Source organism: Colias croceus, chromosome 25 (genome assembly GCF_905220415.1).
Source record: "Colias croceus chromosome 25, ilColCroc2.1".
NCBI classification, from domain to species: domain Eukaryota; kingdom Metazoa; phylum Arthropoda; class Insecta; order Lepidoptera; family Pieridae; genus Colias; species Colias croceus.
The window spans coordinates 7,288,704-7,313,235 of NC_059561.1; the positions used below are offsets into that span (position 1 = coordinate 7,288,704).

The window sequence follows — 24,532 nt, forward strand, 5'->3', positions numbered from 1 at the left end:
AAAGATCAAAAACCTACACGTTTATAACATTAGGTAATGAGTTAATAAGTAATTAATAAAGGAACAATAATTCTGTTCATAAATTAATAACAATAGTGAGTATGGTGATTGGTGATTCTTTATTCGATCAAAATTAGTTACAAGTCGCAAAATGTTAAAACTATACTTTATTGATAGCAACTTGTTTATTACGTATGTAAATACAATAGAAGTGCGATGTGGGCGTGGCCCACGTGTCACTAGTAAGGTAAGATCACCTAACTCGCTCTCAGTTGTGCGCAGAAAAATATTCGAGTCGGTTGTCAACTGTCAAACCTTATTTCCATATTTATTCATTATTTAGAGCGTGTTGTTCGGTATTAGAGTGGAAAAATGATAGCAGACGAAATAATATCAGCAATTGAGGCATTTCATACCATCGCGATCGGTAAGTCTTATTTTAATTTATTTTAAATATATTTTATGTTACAACTTCGCTTGTCGTAATTTGTCAAAAATTTATAAAAATATTAAGTCAAAATGAACCTTAATCCATAAGAAATTAGTACTAATATAGATTGAACAGCAAACAAGACTTTCTGGAATATTATTGCAATAAACAAACGAATTTCGGTTTAGTGATGGTTGTAGCTTATATCGACAGTATCGATACTTTAGAAAAGACAAACATTATAAATATGTATTAAATTTTATTTTATTTTCCTTAGCTTTCATTTATCCAATTTATTTATAGATTTCCCAAAGAGGCTAATTTAAAAGAGAAATGGATAAATGCCCCGTGACGAGTTAACTGGATGCCGAACAGCACTAAGAAGTCTAACAAAGGCCGCCGATACATCAAATCTACGGCAGTTCCAAGATTTAAGCTATGCATAAGTTCTGTTTGTATTTTGTAAATATAGATTTATACTATTCTATTCCGTTTTTTATTTAATAATAATAATATGAAAAGACATACTTAGTAGTAATAAACATACTCCAAAATGTGGCACATTGTACTATACTCATATAATAGAAAGAAAAAAAAAAATGCACCAAAAAATATTTATTTGTGAATTATCGATAACAAGGCTGACATCCCTTAGAGCATAGCATCAGATTAATATCAAGTCAATGTCATTAATGTAGAGTGACACAAATTTCAACCTTATTTCTATGTGTTGAGGTTCAAAGTTATATCTATCGAAAACTAACGCCCTCTGTTGTGGAGTAGCTGAATGTTTTTCGAATTTGGAATTTCGGAGCAAAGAGAAACAAAACAGCTAATATGCATAGGGATGTTATTTGAAAATAAACCGTAACAGGGTGCGTTAGGGTACATATTGAAATGCTGAATTTATAACCTAAGTCAGTTTTTACTCAATTAAGCTGTCCAATCAAAGGCATAGTTTACTTGTAGTGTACTGTATAACTATCGGTTTAAATGTGTGGGTTTGGCGACACTGGTTTTCATACTAATGATGACATTATAGCACTTCTATTATGTTCTTACTGTTCTGTGGTAAATACATAATAATTATAGTTACCTAACTACTTATGTGGTACTTATCTAATTCATTTTACGGTTTTAATAAAAATTACAAGATTGCATTTTTCAACTCTTCTTCACAAGCGATGGTGGTGTAATGGTCAGCATAGTTGCCTTCCAAGCAGTTGATCCGGGTTCGATTCCCGGCCATCGCACACTTTTGTTTTTTTTTTATTTATTAATCCTTACATTTTCTTATATATTTTTGATTTTATTTTCTCTTATTTCTACAAGGAAAAAATATTTCTAATGTTTTTCTATTTTTTTTCAGAAAACTAAAAAGTAAATTTATAAAGAAAATTAATAAAGCATTATTCAAGCAATGAATTGCAAATCTCAAATTAATTCAAGGCAAATATTTTTATCGCAACCGCGAGCGGCGTCGGGTCACGTGGCTTGTGCTAATATCCTTATTGGATGCGTGCTTTATCATAATAATAAAATATATCTATTACCCGACTGTGCAAGGAGGGTCATGGTTTTTAAATATACCTATATGCATGTATGAATATCTATTTCTCTTGAAATTTATAACCTTTCCTTAGCAAATCAGTATGTATATTAAAAATATTTTGGCAGATTTAGAGCGTCCGACTGAAGTTATGGTCTACGGAAAGTATCTGGCAATTCAATATACCTACTAGAGTTAAGCACGCGGCTTCGCCCGCGTTTTCAAAAGAAAACAAAAACCCGCATAGTTCCTGTTCCCGAGATTTCCGGGATAAAACCTATCCTATGTGTTAATCCAAGTTATTATAGCTATATGTGTGCTAAATTGCATTGTAATCGGTACAGTAGATTTTGCGTGAAAGAGTAACAAACACATACACACACATCCTCACAAATTTTCGCATTTATAATATTAGGTAGTAGGATAATGATATTCTTTGTGTTTATATAATATTTTACAGCTACAACTATTACGTACCTAGTTCATAAATTACCTTACTCATATAAAAAATAATTTATTCGCAAATGAACAAAATCAGGGTGAGAAGCTAGTAAAAAATCAAAATGTATCCAACTGAATAATCCCCTCAATTCATTCGAGATCACAATTGACGCGTGCTCGACTTTTAATGCCCCTAATGTGGGGTGAGATTAACTATTATTGATATTTTCTATGGGAATATAATATGTTTCAATTTTGACCTTTTTTCTTGCCATGTATTGTGGGGTATATTAGTCTATATATTTTAATAGGAAATACAAGTGTTTATTTCAGTCTTTATAACATACCTATGATTTAAAAAAAATCCCATGCCTCATCTTATTTTCTTATTTTGTAACCTCCTCCTTTTTTTGACCTTATCATCGACAGAATCTCTATTGTAGGTACTGTTACCAAATATTGAACATAAATGTAATTTAGACAAAAAGCGTGCGTGCCGAGCACACGTGTCCGAAGTGAAACTTCCTTGCCAAGATTCAAAGACACCAAAATTGCCATGACGCGACGCGACCTTGGAATTTTACTTCAAAAATCAATGTTTATTCGTGAAGAAATACATGGAGTGACAATTACCGCTCTAGATTCCAAAACAGTAGCCTGTACAGAACGAAAGAAATTAACTTTTTGAAGAAAAAACTGGAAAAACGAAATGCTAATATTAAATAAAGCTAACAGATCTTATACAGGGTGACTGGTAATTCGACGTGATCCTTCAAAGGGGTTATACTAGAGGTCATTTTGCAACAAATTAAGTCCAGTTAACCAGGTGTCAAAAATGGATGGTTATTGAGCTATGACGGATTTTGATATGAAAATTTTCTGCCTTTTAACCAAAAACAATTAATTATGAAAAAACTACTACACTGTTAACATTCAATTGATATTTTTTTGAAAGCCGAAGAATGAGCGATCAGTTTAGAAAAAAAAACTTGCCCAAAACTTGTATCACCTCAAAAAGAAAAGGGTCATAGCACAATAACCATCCTTTTTTGACCCCTGGTTAGCTGGACTTAATTTGTTGCAAATGACCTCTAGTATAACCCCTTTGAACGATCACGTTGAATTACCAGTCACCCTGTATAGATTTCTGTGGGCATAAACTAACTTTTAATGTGAGCTAAAATTAAACAATTAGTAACTTAGATACGAATGGAATAAAGAGAATTTTGAAAAGTGGAGATTTCCTTCTTGTTAGGTACGTTCCTGTTCCTTGCTTTGAACATCATACTGTTTAATCGAAACAACGCATGTATTAATCTAAAAAAAAATTGCAGCATCACGCTGAATATGTGTTTGGGTTTTTCACTGTGGTTTTTCATCACTGACATAAACAACAAGATTGTTAAAGTGCAGTTGGTACCTCAAATTGTAGTCTATAATTATTGATATTTGCTGGTATGTATATATTATTGTTCTACAAAGTGGACTGTTGAAAAAAGGACACCATAAATTATACCATTTATTAAGAAACATTTAGGTACAATACTGTATACTTACAAATAAATTATTGCACATTTTTGGAACATTTTTTCACGTCTACCATACATTATTAGATTCACTTTAATACTCGAAGTTAAGTTGAAATTATCCAACAATGCCATCATTAAAACAATTCATTAATGAACAGAGAGATTTCCTTCAATACTACGTATATATAGTACCTAACATTATAATTATAACACACGATCTTTTTAAATGGCTACTACCTATTAATAGCTGCGTAGATATCTGGGGGCACGGTAGTGCCCCCGCCAAGACGACACAGCGAACAAGCACGGGAACTACCTTGTTTGTGGCTTGGCCGTTCGTTACTACAAGAACTATTGTATAACATAAAAGTAATGCACAGTGAATTAATTTTTCACCTTACGCCGATGTGAATGTAGCGAAATGGCCAAGCCACATATTTTGACTAAGGTGTAGAGTTTGTGAAGTTAGGCCTTGTAGAGTTAGGGCGTGTAGTGTTAGAAGCTTCGCTCTACATGAGGTCTGATAACTTTTTGACAGTGCGAGTCATATGGGCTCGTCTTGGCAACATTTTACATGAAAATGTTTTTGGTGGGATTTATATTTCAACATTTCTCATTTTGTGTACTAACTGTCAATACTGACTGTAATCTAAGGCTGTTTAGACACTGATGGTCGGGCAAGCTCTGCAGCTTGACCGACCGTCAGTGCGTACGTCAGTCGCGCTTGTCATATGTATGGAAATTCATAAAACCGTTCATAGCTAGACCGACCATACGTACTCGTATTGTCATGCGCATTAGTGTCATAGTCACAATTGTTGATGCGTATCGTCAGGACCGACGGTATACGCACTGACGGTCGGTCAAGCTCTGCAACCAGCCTAATCCTATCCTTTTATTTTTCACCATCCTTCTCGTTATTTTTATTTTTACTGATAATGTCGTCTTCCTTCCCCGGCGCTATCATCAGCAAATTATTTCCATTTCTCTCTCCCGTCAAATTCCTGAACGGCATTTGCCGCCATTTCGTCTGCAAATAATACTGGCTGCGGAGGATCTTCAAATCCTTACCAAAGAAGAATGTTTTATTGCAATGTGCTCTCATTTTAAATTCTTCGTTTTCTTCATTGCCGTATCTCAAATATTCTACGTCTTCTGGCCTTCTGATTTCTTCGTATGGTCTTTTGAGACGGAGCCGACGGGACAACGGGCTCAATGGAGATTCACACTTGATTGCTAGACCAGAATTCTCCTTGTTAGTGAGCAGACCGTGGTTCTTTTGCCACTCCAGTACTTCGCATAATAAGCCTATATACCTGTAAAGAAACAACGATTAATATATTGTAGTATGTATAAGCACTTAATCCACTGTGTAGAGATAGTCTATAGTTTGGACTATTAGGTACTTATTATTTGTAATTACAATGTACCTGATAGCCATCCTTAGTATCTCGTTCTTGGAGAGCTTCTTATCATGCGGGTACGTGGGCACCAGCCGCCGCAGCTCCGCGAACGCGCCGCTGACGTTCTGCTGCCGCCAGCGCTCCCTGCAGTTGGTGAACAGCTTGCGAGGAGGCCGTAGGAGACAGGCGTTCAGGGTTGGCATGTCCTCTGGCAGATTCTGTGGACAAAACTTCGTTATTGTCACATGAAAAGGAAAAGGATGAAATTTTGCACTATTAAAATCACGAAAAGAACCCTGATTTCATCAACTAAAATCTTTTTTTACTAACTTAGCAATTACTTTTATGTAAATTGTTATGTATGAATATGAAGCTCTTTCTGATGTGTGAACGATGAATGTAGATTATAGACCTATATAATATGGGTTCAAGGATATGTCTACTCCGTTAAATCACACTATATTATAAGGTACGCCCTATTACCTGTGTGGTCCTGGTACACTGCCTGTCGTCATCACTATCGGGCAGGCACAGATCATCGCTCAGCATCTCGCTGTCTGGCTCCTCATCCGAACACGACTCTTGGTCTGACGTCATAGCGTTGGTGTACGCTTGGAGGTACAATTGGCATATTAAATAATTATCATCACAACACACAGAAAGTAACTTTACACCAAGATAAGGTATCTATTTGAAAGGGATGGGATTGAGTCTCTTATCACAATTTCAAACTATGCAAGTAGGTAAAAGGTATGGTAATTACAGTGATAGGCTGATAATTATTGTTGAGAGCGCTTCTATTTTATTTTATGTATTTCTGGAAATACAACTTGGTTGAAACATTTAAAAAATTAAGTCTATAATATCTAATGCCATCACAAAGAACAATAAACGGCACTGAAAATAACTATACACATACGAAAAATACAATTATAGGTACCTACCAAGTATTTATTTAAAATAAATACCAACCGATGCATCATTTCCTGTGATAACAACATCCGGCAATATAAATAGAAATTAATTTTAAATCATCACATTGTATTTTTAATTATCTGTAAAATAACGGAAATACTAAAAAACAGTATTGGAGATGTTTGGATATATATTTATTTATAAACTTTCTATAATATAGCGTATGTACGGCGTGTGCCTACGTAGGTACCTACGTACGTATTTTACATATTATCATGTTCTTAATGAAATTTTGTGCATCTCCTGTTGTTCGTTTCATGAGTTTTATGTGCCATATAAATAACGAAGATTTTTAGTAAAAAAATAATATAATTCTAACCTTTATTTTCAGCAGTATTCGTTACGGTTGGCATAAACACTGATCACTATACAGCAATCCAAACAAATTATTATTACACTGTTTTGTAGAATCCCTAAAGGATCGTTTCTCATCAGAGGTCGTAAGAGAACTGAAATAAAATAATGCTGAATATTCAAATTTCGAATAGGGGACGGGAATCTGATTTTTGATTGGTTACTAGATTCGTATTTTGAACCAATCACAAGCGAGGGCGGAGTGCCCTAGCCCTCCTGTTGTTTTATTTAAACCTTATGTCCATTGTAATAAGGAGAATTGAGATAAACCTTTTGCGAAAATCCTATTAACTTTTATCATATAGGTAGGGATATTCAGTTGAAATTGACAGATGAGACTATTCTTAACTACAGACTGAAGTATTGTTTCTGCTTGTACGGAACAATATGTGAATTGAGTTGTCTAAAACAGTCAGTTTATCGTGTTACAATTTTCATACAGAGGAAGTAAGAACAAATAAAACCCGTCTTATATAAAAAAGTTTATTTACAACTCAGTTTTACGTGCTTCTTTCTCCTTGTGCCAATTTCTAAACGTAGTAATCGCGGTTAAAACGTCCTTAGCGTATACTTCAGGTAACTCCATGGCTAGGAAGTGGCCGCCATCTTCGAGATCTGTAGCCTTCAAAAGGTTGGGGTACTTTGTTTTCAAGACCATTTCTGGTACATAGTTGATTTCATTCTTCGCCTGGATGACGAAGGTTGGCACTTGGGTTGGTATTCTGGAAATGGAAGGGAATTTTAAGGTAAACGATTTTATTAATTGAAATATTTTTATGCAAATAGTAAAGTGGATTAGATGCAGAATATGAATATTTCATAGATATTAGAGATATCGTAGACAATTTTACACATTTCATAATTGTTTCAAAATTATAGAATAACTAGCTTTCCGCCCGCGGCTTCGCCCGCGTTCCCAAAGAAAAACCCGCATAGTTCCCGTTCCCGTGGGATTACCAGGATAAAACCTATCCTATGTATTAATCCAAGTTACCCTCTACATGTGTGCTTAATTTCATTGTAATCGGTTCAGTAGTATTTGCGTGAAAGAGTAACAAACATCCATACATCCATACTTACAAACTTTCGCCTTTATAATAGTAGTAGGATAATAATATTATGTTTACTGTTATTTGATGAAGAGAGTGGTCTCTGGTTTGGTACTGTACCTAATTTATTGTGGTTTTTTTTTTGTTTAAAAAATGCAAGATATAAAACTGAAGGACAATAAACGAAGCCATAAGGCTAAATTATCAATCACTAAATAGGAAGAATCACTTAAAATTAACTCACTGGTCGAGCCCCAATCCAAAGTAACGCTTATTAAACGTCTCAGAATACAGTCTCATAGACGTCGTGATACAATTAGACATCCAGTAGACCATCACGTTATCAATCAGCTGATCCTTGGTGAAGCGCTGCGTGAGCCCGCCGTCGGGCTGCGAGCGGTACTCCGGTTTGGTCCAGGTCGAGAATTTCTCTAGAATGTACGCTGCTAAGCCCGCTGGAGAGTCAGCGAGAGCCACACCTGATAGGAGATGAGAGTGTGATAATATGTTATTATACCATTAAAGTACACAAATACGATTAAAGATAAAAAAACACACATACCAGTTTGCAAAAAATGAACTTTAAATAGAATTTGCGAAGATTCAAAAGAAATAACAAGGCAGCAATTACAGTTATACAGTTTATATTATAGCCCCTTTCGTTTTTGTTTATTATCATAATTAGAGGTTTAATACGAAAAAATATGTTACGATAAACTCAATTACAATAAAAATGTTCGCTGTAAATCATAACTGATTTGATCCAAATCAGACCTAATTCACAAAAATCTTCACGTAAATGTTAAATACTGATACAAATTGTAATACTAGCATAGATCTAAGGAGTTCTTTAACAAAATATAGATTTACTAGATTTCCGCCCGCAGCTTCGCCCGCGCAGTTAAAGAAAAACCCGCATAGTTCCCGTTCCCGTGGGATTTCCGGGTTTGCGTCATTTTCCCGGGATAAAAAAGTAGCCTATGTCCTTTCTCGGGTATCAAAATATCTCCATACCAAATTTCATGAAAATTGGTTCAGTAGTTAAGGCGTGATTGAGTAACAGACAGACAGACAGACAGAGTTACTTTCGCATTTATAATATTAGTATGGATAATCTGAATTAAAATCCCTAAATAAATTAAATTTATAACATATAAGCTATCTTACCAACAGTATCTGGTTTAGTAGACTGCAGATGCATGTACCCAGTCTCCTGCAGCAAGAAGCCAACGTGTTTTCCCAAAGGATACATCCTATCAGCCACATTGGAGTTGACCACTAACGGGGGATATATTGCCCCCAAGATTCGGATTATCGAGGTCCATGGACTCATCAAGAATGGTAAATTCGTGTGGTATCCTAGCACTTCCTGGAATTGTTAAGTTTTATATTAGTTTATTATCTAAAGACTAAATGAATAATTTAAAATGTATGTTTATTAGCCATTTGATTTCCATAAACAAAGCTAGTATGGGATCAGATCGTGCCATATGTTAAAAATGTCCTGAAATATTTAGTTATAATAATAGTTTAGTTAGTTATTCGAAATTAACCATAAATATGGCCAAATCTTAGTCGTTAAGGGAGATTATATAAATTTTGGTTTTCTTACGTTTGGGAAGTAAGTAGACATAATACTGGTAATCAATGCTCCCCAATCTCCACCTTGCGCGTAGTATTTCTTGTAGCCGAGTCTAGACATAAGGTTTCTCATTACAACAGCCATCTTATCCGCTCCAAAACCAGGCCGAACTGCACCCTGCTCAAAATAAATTATTTGTTTGAGATTAATATTATACAATCTGTTAATTATCTGTACACATGTTGACATTTTTTTTTAAATTTCAATTAATTTAAATCATAAGACACACACATTGTTGAGCTTTACGTATTAGGGAAAAATATATAACTTTCACATAAGTGGTCAGTGTAAATCAAATTCTAAGCCGTAGTACACAAAATATAATACTAGGCCGTAGTGACAAATATAAAATGGAAAAAGAACTCACACTAGAAAAGCCATAACCAGGCAGGCTAGGTATGATCAGCTCGACTGCGAAATCCCTGTCCTTATTCGCAGCAGTGAGGAGTGGTATAGCGTCGTAGAACTCCAGGAACGAGCCTGGCCAACCGTGCAGTAGCAGCAATGGTACCACTTCTTTACCAGCAGGAACCTAATTGAAAATAAAATATTAATTGGAATGAATAACCTAATTAATAAATATAAAGATATGGTATTTTCATTTCTTATCCTGGTGTACAATATTATGTACAACCTTGGTAACTTTTTATTTATGACAAGCTTTATGATCGATAGTTATAAAACTGTTTCTGGTATGTAATTATTGAAAATTTCTTTGCTTTACCTCTGGCGTTACTCTCACAAAGTGTATGTTCAATCCCTGAATGTTTGTCTTGTAGTGTTTATATTGATTTATGTATCTTTCGCGAGCGCTGTAAAACAAATTAGACCCATTAATGATTCAATCATCATACCGATCACGAGCGATTTAAATTCATTGTAAAGCCTTAAACTTCCAAAGTATTATGATAACAATACAAACCTGAATGGATATTCCTCCGCCCAATATTTCAGCCAGGATTCCAGCTGTTTGCTGTTAAAGCCATATTCAAAAGCGATACCTTCTAATGGCGGAGTGAGCGGATGACGGTCTCTGAGACGTTCCTTGATGTCTTTCACGACCTTGAAAAACGGTATGCAAAATTAATAAAAGAAAACATGGAAAATAATGGGATTGTACAATAAAGTGCTTTAGATCAACAAAATAAACTATACAGTTTAATAAATATACCAATCATCTCTTACCAAATTACTGAACTCCACTTGGAAAGGTACGATACTTTCATTGTACTTGGATTTAGCGAGCTTCGGTCCCCACCACTCCTCCAGGTCGATTTCTGGTAGCGGAGGGTGGCTTTTAAAGTAGAAGTATATTATTGGTGCAGCGATACCCGCCAAGGCGCTGAGGACTATCAAGCGAAACATCTGGAAAGAAAATAAGATGTAATATTTGGGATGTAGAAGCAGGTCTTTGAAATGAAACTGACTACCTAGTAGAGCGTTGTTTATTTATAAAATATTACGATCTTTTGACGACAAGCAGGGTTGAAAAAGATCTGTAATTGAATAACCTGTAAAATAACTGTAGGAGAAAATTATAGTAACTACATCATGGAGGGCTTTGTCTTTGAATATGATACATTAATAATTACTTTGTCATTACATAGTCCAACAAACAAAGTCATTAGTTAACGACGCTTTCTCATAGACTTAAATATTAACAATACTGTAGAAATGTAGAACAGTATGTTATTATTGTAGGATAACTTAAAGTAGAAGGTTGGTTCATATCATATTCTAAGTGTGCCGTACTACGCACTGGGATAAGAGCGAAATGAGCACGTACATGTTCAAACAATAGCGTACAAGTGTAGTATTGCAGTATTGTGCCAAGGATAAATAGTTTGTTGTCATTATGTACGATAAAAACTATATTTTATATCGAAGAAGTGATAGCATTCGCATATTATCTTCATGACTACAAATGTCACATACAATACGCTTTACAATTCGTGTACGTACTAATTTGAACTTGTACGTAGTACGCGCTCGTTCACTCTGTACGTAGAACGCTGTAGGTAGCCTGTACGATACACTGACAGGATTAGAATTTAGAAGTGTGCTATACACTTCTAGGGAAATTACGCACAGCTGATACTTCACTGATCAGATAAAAATTGAAAAGACACTAGTAGCTTGTTCCGGCTCCACCAGGATAAAAAAGAAATGAAATATAGCTCTTGTTCCTTTCTAATAAGATAGTTTTCTATTAGTGAAAAAATTAAAATCGATGCAGTAGGTATTTTTGGTTTCCTCTTTATATTATTGTAAAAAAGGTACAATAAAAAACAAATACAAACCGGTACTAGGTATGTTGCGATATCTAGACAGGTTTCAAGCATTTTTCAAAAAACCTTCTGTAAGATCCGCCCGGACTGACAAAATAAATTAACCCTAAAATATCACACGGTAAAACCATAAAACTCTGCGCATGAGCAAAGAATGAAAATATCATAGGTAGGTAGTTCTATTTTAATTTTTTGATACTTATTTACCTAGCTATTAGGTATTTTAATTATTATTTATTAAGTATTCCCGTGCTTTTGAAAGCTTTCTGTTTACATAGGTTATTTTTAAGAAGCCAAATGATCTTGAATAACCACTTATATTACCGTTAATTTGTAGTGCAACTAACGGAATAATAATAATGAAGCGCACGGTAGGTAACCCGTCCGAGCCAGCCAACGTGACGCACCTAACCTATTCTCGAATCTTTTCGCCGGTTTTTGACCGCTTTTACGACATTAAAATCAACATTTCTACCCAAAATTTTCCTGCTATCAACAGATAAAGAAGTATCTATTTGTAGCAATCATTAGTTTTGTTTGAAATAGTTTAATTTCATCACAAACAAGAAAAATATAGCTTTTTTTGTCGGATTAATAAATTTATTCTTAACAATTTACAATTAACAAAGTTACAAAAATAATTAAACTATCTTTAATCTTTAATAATTACGTAATATTTATCAACAGTAAACTAATAATAATACAATATTACTTACGATTGAATATCAATTAACCTTTGTTATCTCGCTTCCACCTCACCCAATATCATATGTGTGAGAGAGACAAAAATAGATAACGCACACCTGTTTTACACGTTCATTCTCTATCACTATAAAATACAAACTGAATCGGTTTGTTCCGTTTTTATCAAATTAAAAGATACATACCTCTTAATGCGAGCGAAAATGAATCCTAACTCTGAGGGAATAAGGTACATTTTAAAGTGGGAGCATTTCGTACTTAAGTCGTTTCGTACATGACTATCCTTCAAACTGAGTCACTAACTCACTAGTGAAATAATTTTGTTGTTGTCTAATTATTATGTAAGATAAATAACTTTTATTTGGAGAATTAATTTTATTGGGCGTTGTTATTCCGTTTTGAACTTTACACAGCATCCACATAAGACCACGTATTGTTTTCTTAGATTTTTGCAGCATCACCATGAATAAATGTTTTGTTTTCTCGATTTTTGACATTTTATTGTGCAAGTTATGTGCCTACTCATACAATTGTTTTGTATGTAGTATGTAATATCACAGGTAAGTAATATGGTCTATGTGGTACCTAAACATATTGAATTGAAGTCTAAAATAAATAATTAATCAAAATCTGTAAAAGAAATATAGGTACCTATAACCTACCTAGTGTAGGCAAAAAAATTCCATCCTATTATTATTTTTTTACAAAAAAAACCCGTTTTCGTTAAGAAAATCGTATTTAACTTAAATAATCTTTTTTACATCTGTAGCAAGTCATTATGATTTTTACATGTATAATTAATAAAAAAAATATTTGTACACAGGGCTCCACCAATTTTATTCGGCTATTTTCTTTACGGGTACAGCTGGTTCTTAAGAAGAGAAATCACGACAAAGGGGCAATATGGCAGAAAAACGTCTGCTGGGGCAGCTAGGATAATAATTAATTAATAATGTAAACTGACGATTTCAAACCCGTTGATCTTATTTACTTCGACCTTCAACCAACGCTCTCATATGTGAATGCTAATTGACGTTCACTCTATCGATTCTATAATATCGATTTGTTATCATTTTATTATAATATTATGCTTAAGTCTGACCCGCACTACTTACTTTATTATCAAAAGGGCAACTGCAACATTTTTCATTGCAGCCAGCGTTAGCAACCTGAAGCGAATTGATTATCGTACCAGGGCAGGGGCGTAAAATTATCGTACATTAAGCGTATATGGATCGAAATTATCGTACTTTTTAGGATAAAGTCAACGACTGATTGATTGATTGTACGATCGATTGATCGATTATTGATCGATCGATTGATCGATTATTGATCGATTGATCTATTGATTGATTGATTGATCGATCGATTGATTGATCGATTCAATCGATTGATTGATTGATTGGTCGATCGATTCATCGATCATTAATTGATTGCTCTATCGATTGATTGATTTATTGATCGATTCAATTGATTGATTGATCGATTCAATCGATTGATTGATTGATTGATCGATTGATCGATCGATTGATTGATTGATTGATTGATCGAGCGATTGATCGAACGATCGATCGATTGATTCATCGATCGATTGATCGATTGATCGATAGTACGATTCATTCGATTGATTGATTGATCGAGCGATTGATCGATAGTACGATTCATTCGATTGATTGATTGATCGATCGATCGATTGATCGATTGATCGATTCAATAGATTGATTGATTGATTGATCGATTGATCGGTTCAATTGATTCAATAGATTGATTGATTGATTGAAAGATTGATTGATTCAATTGATTGATTGATCGATTGATCGATTGATCGATTGATCGATTGATCGATCGATTGATTGATTGATGTAGAAAAATATTTATATATACAGGTGGCAAATATTAAATTAAGAAGGTATTTTAACTATTCAAAAAATGTATTTCCAACTAGATTTAGTAGTAGTAGTTAGTAGAATGAATAAAAGTTTGAGTTTCAGTGAAGCTCTGAAAACTATATCGACTTTGGGTCGCCACATTTTGTTGTTTCAATATATTTTATTCTTAAGTCTGCATTTTTAATTAGTTATTTTTATCAATATTTTCTTTGTTGTATTACCAAATAAGTTTATTTAAAAAAAATATAGGTATATTCGGCTTTATCGCTATTAGCGATTTATTTTAATCAATCATGATAATGTTTGAACATAGTGACGAAATATAGACACTAGACAGACTGCTAAAATCTGTTCATAGCAGACCTCTACTGTTGTTGTATTTTTGTAATTATAGTTTACCTACCACCTTGTCAAATTTAATGTTTGTTGTACAAAAAAAGGAAAGAATTGGAATTTAGATTCATACTAAGTACAGTTTTTTGGCGTCACTTTTGTAGTTGTAGTCGTAAGCTTGTAAAAACGGTAACATTACAAACTATCTAGTGAGATTGCAAGCTGCCTAAAAATTGTTATCCATAAAATTTGCTTGTAGTTTATAGTTAGATAAATTTTATTTTAATTAAAATACGAATATATCGTATTCATGGCTTATTCCGACCATTTATAATACGTGACATACATACACACGCTATCACGGATAATATCACGGATCATAATTTTCCGACAGGTTACAATTTTACGGTTAGATAGTAATTAACAATTTAATTAATAATTATATGTATTATTAAATAATAAAATGAACTGCCTGCTAAATTAATTGCTACATCTTTTATATATGTCAACAATGTGTGGGTTAAAAAGCTTAAGTTATACCTAGTAAGTTTTTAATAAAGAGTAAGTACAAATAAAACACATGTTTAACAACAAAATTTATTTACAAATCAGTTCTACTGTATTGCTTGTGCCAACTCCTGAACGAAGCGATGGATGTCGAAACGTCCTTAGCAAAAAAATCAGGCAACTCCGTAGCAAAGAAGTGACCTCCATCTTCAAGGACAGTAACCTTTAAAAGGTTGGTGATTTTTGACTTCAAGATCCATTCTGGTTCGTAGAATAGCTCATACTTTGGCTGGAGAATGCTGGTGGGGACTGGGGTTGGAATTCTGGAAATATATTATGGAGATTATTATAGAGCTAGTAAGTGATGGATATAAAAGAGTTATGCCGATTTTCACCAACAACCCGTAAAATTTAAGAGTCACCTAAGTCAATTTAGGGGATACCTAACGTAAAATTTGCTTTCACCGACAGATAAGTTCACCTAAATCGTTAGGTTGGGTAGTGATTTGAAGGGTCCCTTAAACTAAGGAACCCTTACTTAGGAGACTGTTTAGGGGTTATTGGTGAAATCGGGCATTAGTGACCTATTGCTTTTATAAAGATAATCCTTCTTTACGTTTTGTGTGTCTACAATTGAGGTTATGGGTCATTTTCGGGCGCATTTAAAGTTATGTAACTTACATAATTTGATAACACAATCAAAGCGATTCAGTTTTAGTTATAAGGTGATAGAGAGTGGACGTAAGTCTATAATTTTTGGTCTCTGTCACTTATATGAGCTTTAGTGAAGTTAAAGCGAGATAAAAGTTTGAAATCGTAAGTGATCGTAATTTTTTTATTATAATTATTTGGTATCGATAAGGAGTAATTATAGAGTTGAGATTTTAACATTTTAAATGCTCAAAACTTACAGGTTTATTAAAATCTAGGACAGGCTTAGATCATAAGAGGACAGGTATAAAAATATGATATAGGGACAATCTTATCTTAATATTATTATATTATAAAGGTGAAAGTTTGTAAGTATGGATGTATGATGTTTGTTACTCTTTCACGTAAAAACTACTGAACCGATTACAATGAAATTTAGCACACATATAGAGGGTAACGTGGATTAACACATAGGATAGTTTTTATCCCGGAAATCCCACGGGAACGGGAACTATGCGGCATTTTCTTTACAAACGCGGGCGAAGCCGCGGGCGGAAATCTAGTGTTCCATAAATATTCTACCTATTATGGGTAACGGGAATAGTCCTGTACGCGAGTATAATATTTATGTTATTTTATTTATTATATGAGTTTTTGTTTACATTTTTTCATAAAAATGATTTATCTATAGGTACATACAATAAATCTGTAGAAGGGTCAAAACTCAATTCTGTACATTAATATTGAAAAAATAAATACCAGGGGGTGTTACTGGATCGACACCAAACCCAAATATGTGATTAAATAAATTTTTGTCTGTCTGTCTGTCTTTCTGTCTGTCTGTCTGTATGTGAAGGCATCACGTAAAAACTAACGGTTCGATTTCGATGAAACTTGGTATAATTATAACTTATTATCCTGGGCATAAGATAGGATACTTTTTACCCCGGAAAAATACGTAGAAAAAAATAAATCTTAATTTTTCTGCGCGGACGGAGTCGCGGGCGGAAGCTAGTATGTTCTATAAGCCAGTGAAAGTATAATTGAAAGTTCCCAAGCTCGTCGTAGCTATAGGGAAATCGATTCAATAAACAATTTTATTTTATAGACAATCAATTGCATGATAATTTTTTTCTTTATTGTTCTTATAAAGAAAAGAAAGAATTACACAAAATTCTTAATTTATACTAGCTTCCGCCCGCGACTCCGTCCGCGCGGATGTCGGTCTTCGCGTGGATGGTTATTTCTCCATTTTGAGTATCTCTGTCAATAACATCTTATAAATATCTATTGGACCCAATTCCCAAATACGGCTAGGCCTATAATAATATTATGCAACGTGTGTTCGCGGTTCTACGGAACAACGTCTATGGATAAAACTGAAAAATTAAGATTATTTTTTTTCTGCGTATTTTTCCAGGATAAAAAGTATCCTATTTTACGCCCAGGATAATAAGGTATAATTATACCAAGTTTCATCGAAATCGAACCGCTAGTTTTCACGTGATGCCTTCACATACAGACAGACAGACAGACAGACAGACAAAAATTTTTTTAATAACATATTTGGGTTTGGTATCGATCCAGTAACACCCCCTGCTATTTATTTTTTCAATATTTTCAATGTACAGAATTGACCCTTCTACAGATTTATTATATGTATAGATACCTACCTAGATAAAAGATGAAACCAAAACAAAATTCTTATTCAGATAAACAGGCATTTGTGTTGAAAAACTACTCAATTTTTTGATATTTACATACATTAGACTAAAATTAATTTAACGATCATGAATCGTATTATTATAAAACAAAACAGATCGACGATCTGACCTTTACCGATGATAAAAAAATATCCATCGTCATTCTGGAGCCATCTTGTTGGTGAAAGAATTATCAATTTATTTGTAGAGTTGGTGTTTATCCATTACAAAAATAAAATTATACCTTTGTCTCTACAAAAAAATTAATAAAAGTTGGAAGTTGCAAGCTTTTTTGTTTCCAAAGAAGAGCTTCGTGCTACCGAAAGGAATCAGCTCCCGCGGGCAGTGTTTCCAATGAGTTACCATTTGGGGACCTTCAAGAAAAGAGCATACCTACACCTACCTTCAAGGCCCGCAACACACTCGTCATACCCCTGGTATTGTGGGTGCAAGTGGACGACGATGATCATTTACCATCAGATGACTCGTATGCTCGTTTGCCTGCTCTTCACATAAAAAAGCTTGCTTTTATATACGTACTCAAAACAAAAATGTAGGTAATACTATGTTACCATTATTTCATTTAAGCTGCAAAAATAAACCATACATTATAATTTTTTATACAAAAAAATGTATCACTAACATATTTGTACGCGCAATTAGCTCCCAAACAACTGCACCGAATTGGATCAATCTGATATTATACGTGTTCCTACTTCCTTAGTATCAGGAGATGGTTTGTATGACTGATAAAATTAATTACAAATGACGGGGTAAATAAATCCCTTAATATGATTATCATAGTAACTCGATTAAAGGACTCTACACACTACGATGTATCATACCTACTATGACCGTAACAGGAACGTGTCAGGACCGGAAAGCTACAAGATATTTTCTATTATGCCGACTAGAGTATTTATTACGTAATCGAGTAAATATTATTTATTATCAAATCTGTATATTCCCCCTCTAATTGAAGTCTTAATAAATGTTACGCTATTGATAACAATTTTTATTTATGTTATTATCTTTTGTGATAAAACTTATGATAGACACGTGGTTGTAGCTCATTCAATTTTAATACACATACCTACTTAGATATATATTGTTTATAAATGTGTATTGTGAAAAGTAAATATGTGTTTAACGTTAAGGGGCATTTGTGAAATATAAGGTAGATAATTAATTGTTTTCAATTCTGTGAATATCTATTTGTATATTGAATTCAGTTCTTACCTTTTAAAGCGATTTGTATTGCAACATGCCGAATAAGTTTCGATTTATAGATTCATAAATTGAAGACTTTTTTGTGGGACTTTTTGGTATTATAATTATTATATAGTTAGAACAATATTTTATTTAATTTATTATTTTAATTCAGATTTTCATCCATATAGTTGTTAGGTAGTATACCTTTATGTATAATATGCCGATTCAAAAGTGCTTTTAAAATCAATAAATAAATAAATAATATAGGACATTATTACACAAATCGACCTAGTCCCACAGTAAGCTCAATTAAGGCTTGTGTTGTGGGTACTAGGCGACGATAAATATAATATTTAATAAATACATATATAGATAATAACACCCAGACCCAAGAACAAATAATTGAGTTCATCACACAAATATTTGCCCTGACCGGGGATCGAACCCGGGACCGTCGGCTCAGTAGGCAGTTACTTTACCACTGCGCCAACCGCGTCGTCAAACGTAATATTTTTTTTATTTTTAAGCTAAAATTATGACTTATCTTTGCATTAATTCAATTAATACGTATTTCATCTTTCTAGATGTTACGCTTGATACTCCTAACCATCTTGGTGGGTGTTTCTGCTCCAATACTGTACTTCTACTTCCAAAGCCCTCCTCCGCTACCAGACATCGACCTGGAGGAGTGGTGGGGGCCCAAACTCGCTAAATCCAAGTATAATGACAGTATCGTACCTTTCCAAGTGGAGTTCAGTAATTTGGTAAGAGATTTTTGTATTGAAAGAACTTGAATATTATCTTAGAAATCAGGGTCTTTTATAAAATGTAGATACTCTTTGTCACGAATTGTAAAACTTCTATGTACAGCCTACTTCCTGTCCTATACTATCCTATCCTACTAATATTATAAATGCGAAAGTTTGTGAGGATGTATGTGTATGTTTGTTACTATTCACGCAAATACTACTGAACCGATTACAATGAAATTTAGCACACATATAGAGATTAACACAAAGGATAGGTTTTTCTCTGAAAACATGAGCGAAGCCGCGAGCGGAAAGCAGAAATATATTAATTGTCTACCAATCTCTACGACTCATAGTGAAAAAAAAAACCGTTTCCCGGTGTCTATAGGCCTATAACTATATTAAACTTGATACGCTTATATATTAAAAACTACGCAATCGATTTTTATACGGTGTTTTTTATGTGTATTTGTCCGCGAGCGGAAATCTAGAGATCGTTTTTTATTAAAATCGGTTCTGTAATTCTAGATCTAGCATAACATTAAATTGTGTAACTATATTATATAGATTAGTCATAAGATTATGCTTTAAACTTTTAGATCGTCAAAGACATCAAGGAACGTCTCCGAGACCGTCACCCGCTCACTCCACCGTTAGAGGGTATCGCTTTTGAATATGGCTTCAATAGCAAACAGCTGGAGTCCTGGCTGAAGTATTGGGTTGAGGAATATCCATTCAGGTTTGTATTATTAATCATTTAAATATAGAGCTTTCTAAATTTTGGTTAAAATAGTTACGATGATAAATTATAATAAAATTAAAAATAAAATCATACAAACATAATATTATACCATTGTAACACCTCTGTTTCTTAATTACTCTTTGAATAAAAACAATGAAAGTGCGGATGTCTAGAAATGAACGATTGGGTACCAAAATTTTCTCTCAAAAGCGAATAAACTAAAAAGCAAATACCAAAGGTTCTAATATTAATCAATTAAATTTTATGTATTTAATTTGTATTTCAGCGCTCGTGAAAAATACATAAATCAGTACAAACACTACAAGACAAACATTCAAGGCTTGAACATACACTTCGTCAGAGTAACGCCAGAGGTAAAGTATACAACTTTTCAATAAAATAAATGTCTAAGGCTGGTTGCAGAGCTTGACCGACCATCAGTGCGTACCGTCGCGCGTCGGTCCTGACGATACGCATCAACAATGTGTATGACTATGACACTAATACGCATGACAATACGCGTGCGTATGGTCGGTCTAGCTATAAATGGTTTTATGAATTTCCATACATATGACAAGCGCGACTGACGTACGCACTGATGGTCGGTCAAGCTCTGCAATCAGCCTAAAATGTCACTTCAATAAGCTAATAAGCTTTTAATACAATAAGTTACACAGTGTCAACCGGAAAAAGGAATAAAATAATTATTTGAAGTTTTCTTCCACACTTTTTATAATAATATTATGCCATAAAAAGTTATTCTGAAAATAATGCAATTTATATTCACCTACATATTATGTTTCAGGTCCCTGAAGGTAAAGAGGTGGTCCCACTACTGCTACTGCACGGCTGGCCAGGCTCGTTCCTGGAGTTCTACGACGCTATACCACTCCTCACTGCTGCGAATAAGGACAGGGACTTCGCAGTCGAGCTGATCATACCTAGCCTGCCTGGTTATGGGTTTTCTAGTGTGAGTTCCTTTTTTTCTTGTTTGCTATGTATATAGAGCGTGTGTTATATTGCTAATGATCATAATGATAATAATTGTTTTACTCCTCAATTTAATTTAAATGGTTCAGGCATTTTGCAAAAAATACACCTAAAAAGTAAACTTTAGGAGAATAATGCTCGTAATCTATATATATGCTCGTAATCTATCTATATATATGCTCGTAATCTATATATAAAACTCAAAGGTGACTGATCGTATCAGGCTGAAATTTGGCATGCAGGTAGATGTTAGGACGTAGGTATCCGCTAAGAAAGGATTTCCCGATCGGGGAAAAACGGGGATGCACGTACAAAGTCGTGGGCAGAAGCTAGTTTAATATAAAATTGTTTGGTTTTTATATATCAGCCATCATACCATGATTTTTAAAAGCAGTGGTACTTCCATTGTGGAAAAATGACAGTGCTATATAGGTCGTTTAGCGCCATCTACTCTGGAATTAATATTGTTATTGGACGTCATCGTAAACCAATTGTTTAGAAAATTAAAAGTAGATTTGATTTTATAAAATTATTTGGTAATTTTATATATTTTTATTAAACAGGGAGCAGTCCGTCCTGGTTTAGGTGCTGATAAGATGGCCATTGTGATGAGAAACCTTATGTCTAGACTCGGATATAAGAAGTACTACATCCAGGGTGGAGATTGGGGAGCAATTATCACCAGCATTATGACAACTTTCTTCCCAAATGTAAGAAACAATCAAAGTGAAATTCAAATTATGTTTTTATGATGTACTTTTAGAAGAAATTATGTCGTTATTTTTCTAAATTGTGTACTTCACATTCCTAAAGTCGCTTCTGCCGAGTAGAGTCGGTAAGAAAATCGATATTCAGCGCATCGTTTTTTAGAACAAAAGCACAGAATACTTAATAGTAGCTAACGCTAGTTCAAAAGTTAACTAGTGTATAAAAGGAGACGTACCTAATAGGAAGATTACATTCGTTTTAGAAATTAGGAATCATGAGTATTTAAAAGTTTTATTTCTAAACTTTACTGCACACAAAACAGAAAATACAAATTTTACTTAAAAGGAGGACATTTGATGCAAAAGGCGGCTTTATTGCTTCAAGCAATTTCTTCCAAGCAACTCATACGATCAATGACATATGTAATTAACAATGACAATGATAATATTGAAGTTCTCTCAAACTTTAGCATATCTCCATACATGACTTAATAATTTTTCTTAGTTTATTTGGCACTAGAGGTCCGCCCCGGCTTCGCCCGTGGTACATATTTCGAAATAAAAGGTAGCTCCTATGTCCTTTCTCGGGTATCAAAATATCTCCATACCAAATTTCATGCAAATTGGTTCAGTAGTTTAGGCATGATTGAGTAACAGACAGACAGAGTTACTTTCGCATTTATAATATTAGTATGGATTTAAAACCAATCTCACAATTTCAGGAAATACTAGGCTACCACACCAACATGGCTTTCCTTATGACGCACCCATGGTCTTCCATAGTTCTTCTCTTGGGCTCGATATATCCACCCCTAGTGGTCAGCTCTGACGTGGCTGATAGGATGTATCCTTTGGGAGAACACTTTAGTTACCTGCTGCAGGAGTCTGGATACTTTCATATACAGTCTACCAAGCCGGATACTATTGGTAAGATACAAATTTTATTGAGAGTAGAATTTCGTCCGATTTTGTCACCTACAAATCTTATAATTTAAGACTATTTTATTGCATTTATGCGTATGTTTTAAATAGGTTTACATTGAAGCGAATGTTCTTTTTAATAAACTTTTACGGTTTACACCATTAATTATTCCTATAAACCAATACAAATGATGCTATGATAATATAAGCTATGATAATATAACTTTAGAGAGCTCTCAACATGCTGGTCATGTTGCTCAGTTTATTAACGTATAGCGAGAAGCGACAACATTTAAGATTACCAGCAACATTGTTTATCAACTGTTGCTCAACAAATGCTTTCCATGAATACTTGGCTTTTGTAAAATTCATTGTATATAAAACTGCATGAACTCATAGAGTATAATGACAAATAATTTGCATTTTATTTTTATCCCCTCTCAGGCGTTGCGCTCGCAGACACTCCAGCAGGCTTAGCAGCGTACATTCTAGAGAAATTCTCGACCTGGACCAAACCGGAATACCGCTCAAAGCTTGATGGTGGTCTCACTCAGCGCTTCACCAAGGAGAAGCTGATTGATAACGTGATGGTCTACTGGGTGACCAATAGTATAACAACGTCTATGAGACTGTATTCTGAGACGTTTAATAAGCGGTTCCTTGGATTGGGGCTCGATAGGTGAGTTGATTTTTTGGAGCTGTTTGGTGATGGATATTTTGATTTTTGGTACTTCTTTTGAATGCTATAATTGTTTTTGCTAAAATTATCTGCTTAGGTTGGTAAATACAACCGTTTAGCATTATGTTCATCAATTGAAGACATTCATCAGTTAATGATTAAGTTTAATGCAAATGCAAATACGTTGTAAGTATTTATGTCTACTAGCTTTTCTTAAAAAATATTGCTTCGCTTAAAAAATATCCTATTAGTTACTAGTCAATGTGTTTGCCAATTTTTATGAAAATCGGTTAAGCAGTTTTTGCGTGAAGGAGAAACAAACAAACATACAAACTTTCCCATTTATAATATTAATAGAAAGTAAGATATTCAAACATTCATATGCTCGAATTGCGTCCCTTGCAGACACAATATTTGCACTATCCTTATATTTTTATTCATAACTTCCAGAATACCAACCCCAGTACCAACCAGCGTTCTCCAGGCGAAGAATGAACTTACCTACGAACCGGATTGGGTCTTGAAAGTCAAATACCCAAACCTCCTGAAAGCTGCTACCATTGATGATGGAGGTCACTTCTTAGCCATGGAGTTACCTGATGTGTTTGCTAAGGACGTTTTGACATCCATCGCTTCGTTCAGGAATTGGCACACGAATAGTAGGAGCGAGTTGTGAATAAAGTTGTAAAATATGGATTTTGTTTTCTTAATTCTTCTGTGTGTAATTCTCTGTATGATACGGTTAGGATTTATGCGTTTGCGTTTATTGTTCGCCTTTATAAAAATTGAGGCAAAAATGATCACCCGTATTAATAATGAATTGTGGTAGGATTAAAAAAACTAAATACATAGTAAATTCATAATGCTACAATTATAGTACTATAATATTATCTGTATTATTACATAACTATTACAAAATACAGATTACATGAAAAATTGCAGTCCAACTTTTAATAATTTTGCAAATAAATTTCCTGATAGAGATAGCTTAATTCTCTTTTAAATGCAGTTTTGTACCTAGGTACTCCATTAAAATGTTTTAAATAAATAGATAATAATTTAAATATATTATTTAATTAAATTCCAT

At 33.9% G+C, this 24,532-nt stretch overlaps 3 protein-coding genes and 1 non-coding gene across 5 annotated transcripts; 2 read left to right on the plus strand and 2 right to left on the minus strand.

Annotated features, from left to right (window-relative positions):
- Positions 1-1,611: 1,611 nt before the first annotated feature.
- Trnag-ucc lies at positions 1,612-1,683 on the plus strand. Its single transcript has one exon. It is a non-coding gene; the product is annotated as a tRNA-Gly (tRNA).
- A 3,153-nt stretch (positions 1,684-4,836) lies between these two features.
- On the minus strand, positions 4,837-6,758 carry LOC123703219. Its single transcript, XM_045651148.1, has 4 exons — positions 6,647-6,758; positions 5,836-5,963; positions 5,380-5,570; positions 4,837-5,265 (listed from the first exon to the last, which is right to left on the minus strand). The coding sequence occupies exons 1-4, from the start codon at positions 6,678-6,680 to the stop codon at positions 4,845-4,847; spliced, it is 774 nt and encodes a 257-aa protein (XP_045507104.1). The 5' UTR covers positions 6,681-6,758; the 3' UTR covers positions 4,837-4,844.
- Positions 6,759-7,150: 392 nt separating this feature from the next.
- On the minus strand, positions 7,151-12,491 carry LOC123703178 (juvenile hormone epoxide hydrolase-like). Of its 2 annotated transcripts, none has more exons than XM_045651091.1 (9): positions 12,377-12,491; positions 10,558-10,737; positions 10,295-10,434; positions 10,097-10,184; positions 9,740-9,904; positions 9,343-9,489; positions 8,898-9,099; positions 7,975-8,209; positions 7,151-7,403 (listed from the first exon to the last, which is right to left on the minus strand). In XM_045651091.1, the coding sequence occupies exons 2-9, from the start codon at positions 10,735-10,737 to the stop codon at positions 7,169-7,171; spliced, it is 1,392 nt and encodes a 463-aa protein (XP_045507047.1). In that variant the 5' UTR covers positions 12,377-12,491; the 3' UTR covers positions 7,151-7,168. The 2 variants fall into 2 exon arrangements, with proteins under 2 accessions (XP_045507047.1, XP_045507046.1); XM_045651090.1 differs by lacking the exon at positions 12,377-12,491 and adding an exon at positions 11,673-11,729.
- LOC123703179 (juvenile hormone epoxide hydrolase-like) lies at positions 7,349-24,139 on the plus strand. The gene is made up of 9 exons (XM_045651092.1): positions 7,349-7,427; positions 19,242-19,421; positions 20,006-20,145; positions 20,435-20,522; positions 20,954-21,118; positions 21,702-21,848; positions 22,568-22,772; positions 23,211-23,445; positions 23,896-24,139. Exons 1-9 carry the CDS (start codon positions 7,374-7,376, stop codon positions 24,119-24,121), a joined length of 1,440 nt encoding a protein of 479 aa, XP_045507048.1. The 5' UTR covers positions 7,349-7,373; the 3' UTR covers positions 24,122-24,139.
- The last annotated feature ends 393 nt before the right edge of the window (positions 24,140-24,532 follow it).

Bases quoted from the DNA above. Each gene is read 5' to 3' on its own strand.
- LOC123703179 (XM_045651092.1), top strand. From the start codon at position 7,374: ATGACGAAGGTTGGCACTTGGGTTGGTATTCTGGAAATGGAAGGGAAT. The intron at 19,422-20,005 runs GTAAGAGATTTT...TTAAACTTTTAG, and splicing joins AAGTGGAGTTCAGTAATTTG to ATCGTCAAAGACATCAAGGA. The intron at 21,849-22,567 runs GTAAGAAACAAT...TCACAATTTCAG, and splicing joins TGACAACTTTCTTCCCAAAT to GAAATACTAGGCTACCACAC.
- LOC123703219 (XM_045651148.1), bottom strand. From the start codon at position 6,680: ATGCCAACCGTAACGAATACTGCTGAAAATAAAG. The intron at 5,571-5,835 runs GTAATAGGGCGT...TTTTGTCCACAG, and splicing joins AGTGTACCAGGACCACACAG to AATCTGCCAGAGGACATGCC. The intron at 5,266-5,379 runs GTACATTGTAAT...GTTTCTTTACAG, and splicing joins ATACTAAGGATGGCTATCAG to GTATATAGGCTTATTATGCG.
- LOC123703178 (XM_045651090.1), bottom strand. From the start codon at position 11,714: ATGCTTGAAACCTGTCTAGATATCGCAACATACCTAGTACCG. The intron at 9,905-10,096 runs GTAAAGCAAAGA...ATTTTCAATTAG, and splicing joins TTGTGAGAGTAACGCCAGAG to GTTCCTGCTGGTAAAGAAGT. The intron at 7,404-7,974 runs GTGAGTTAATTT...TTCCATTTCCAG, and splicing joins TTTGGATTGGGGCTCGACCA to AATACCAACCCAAGTGCCAA.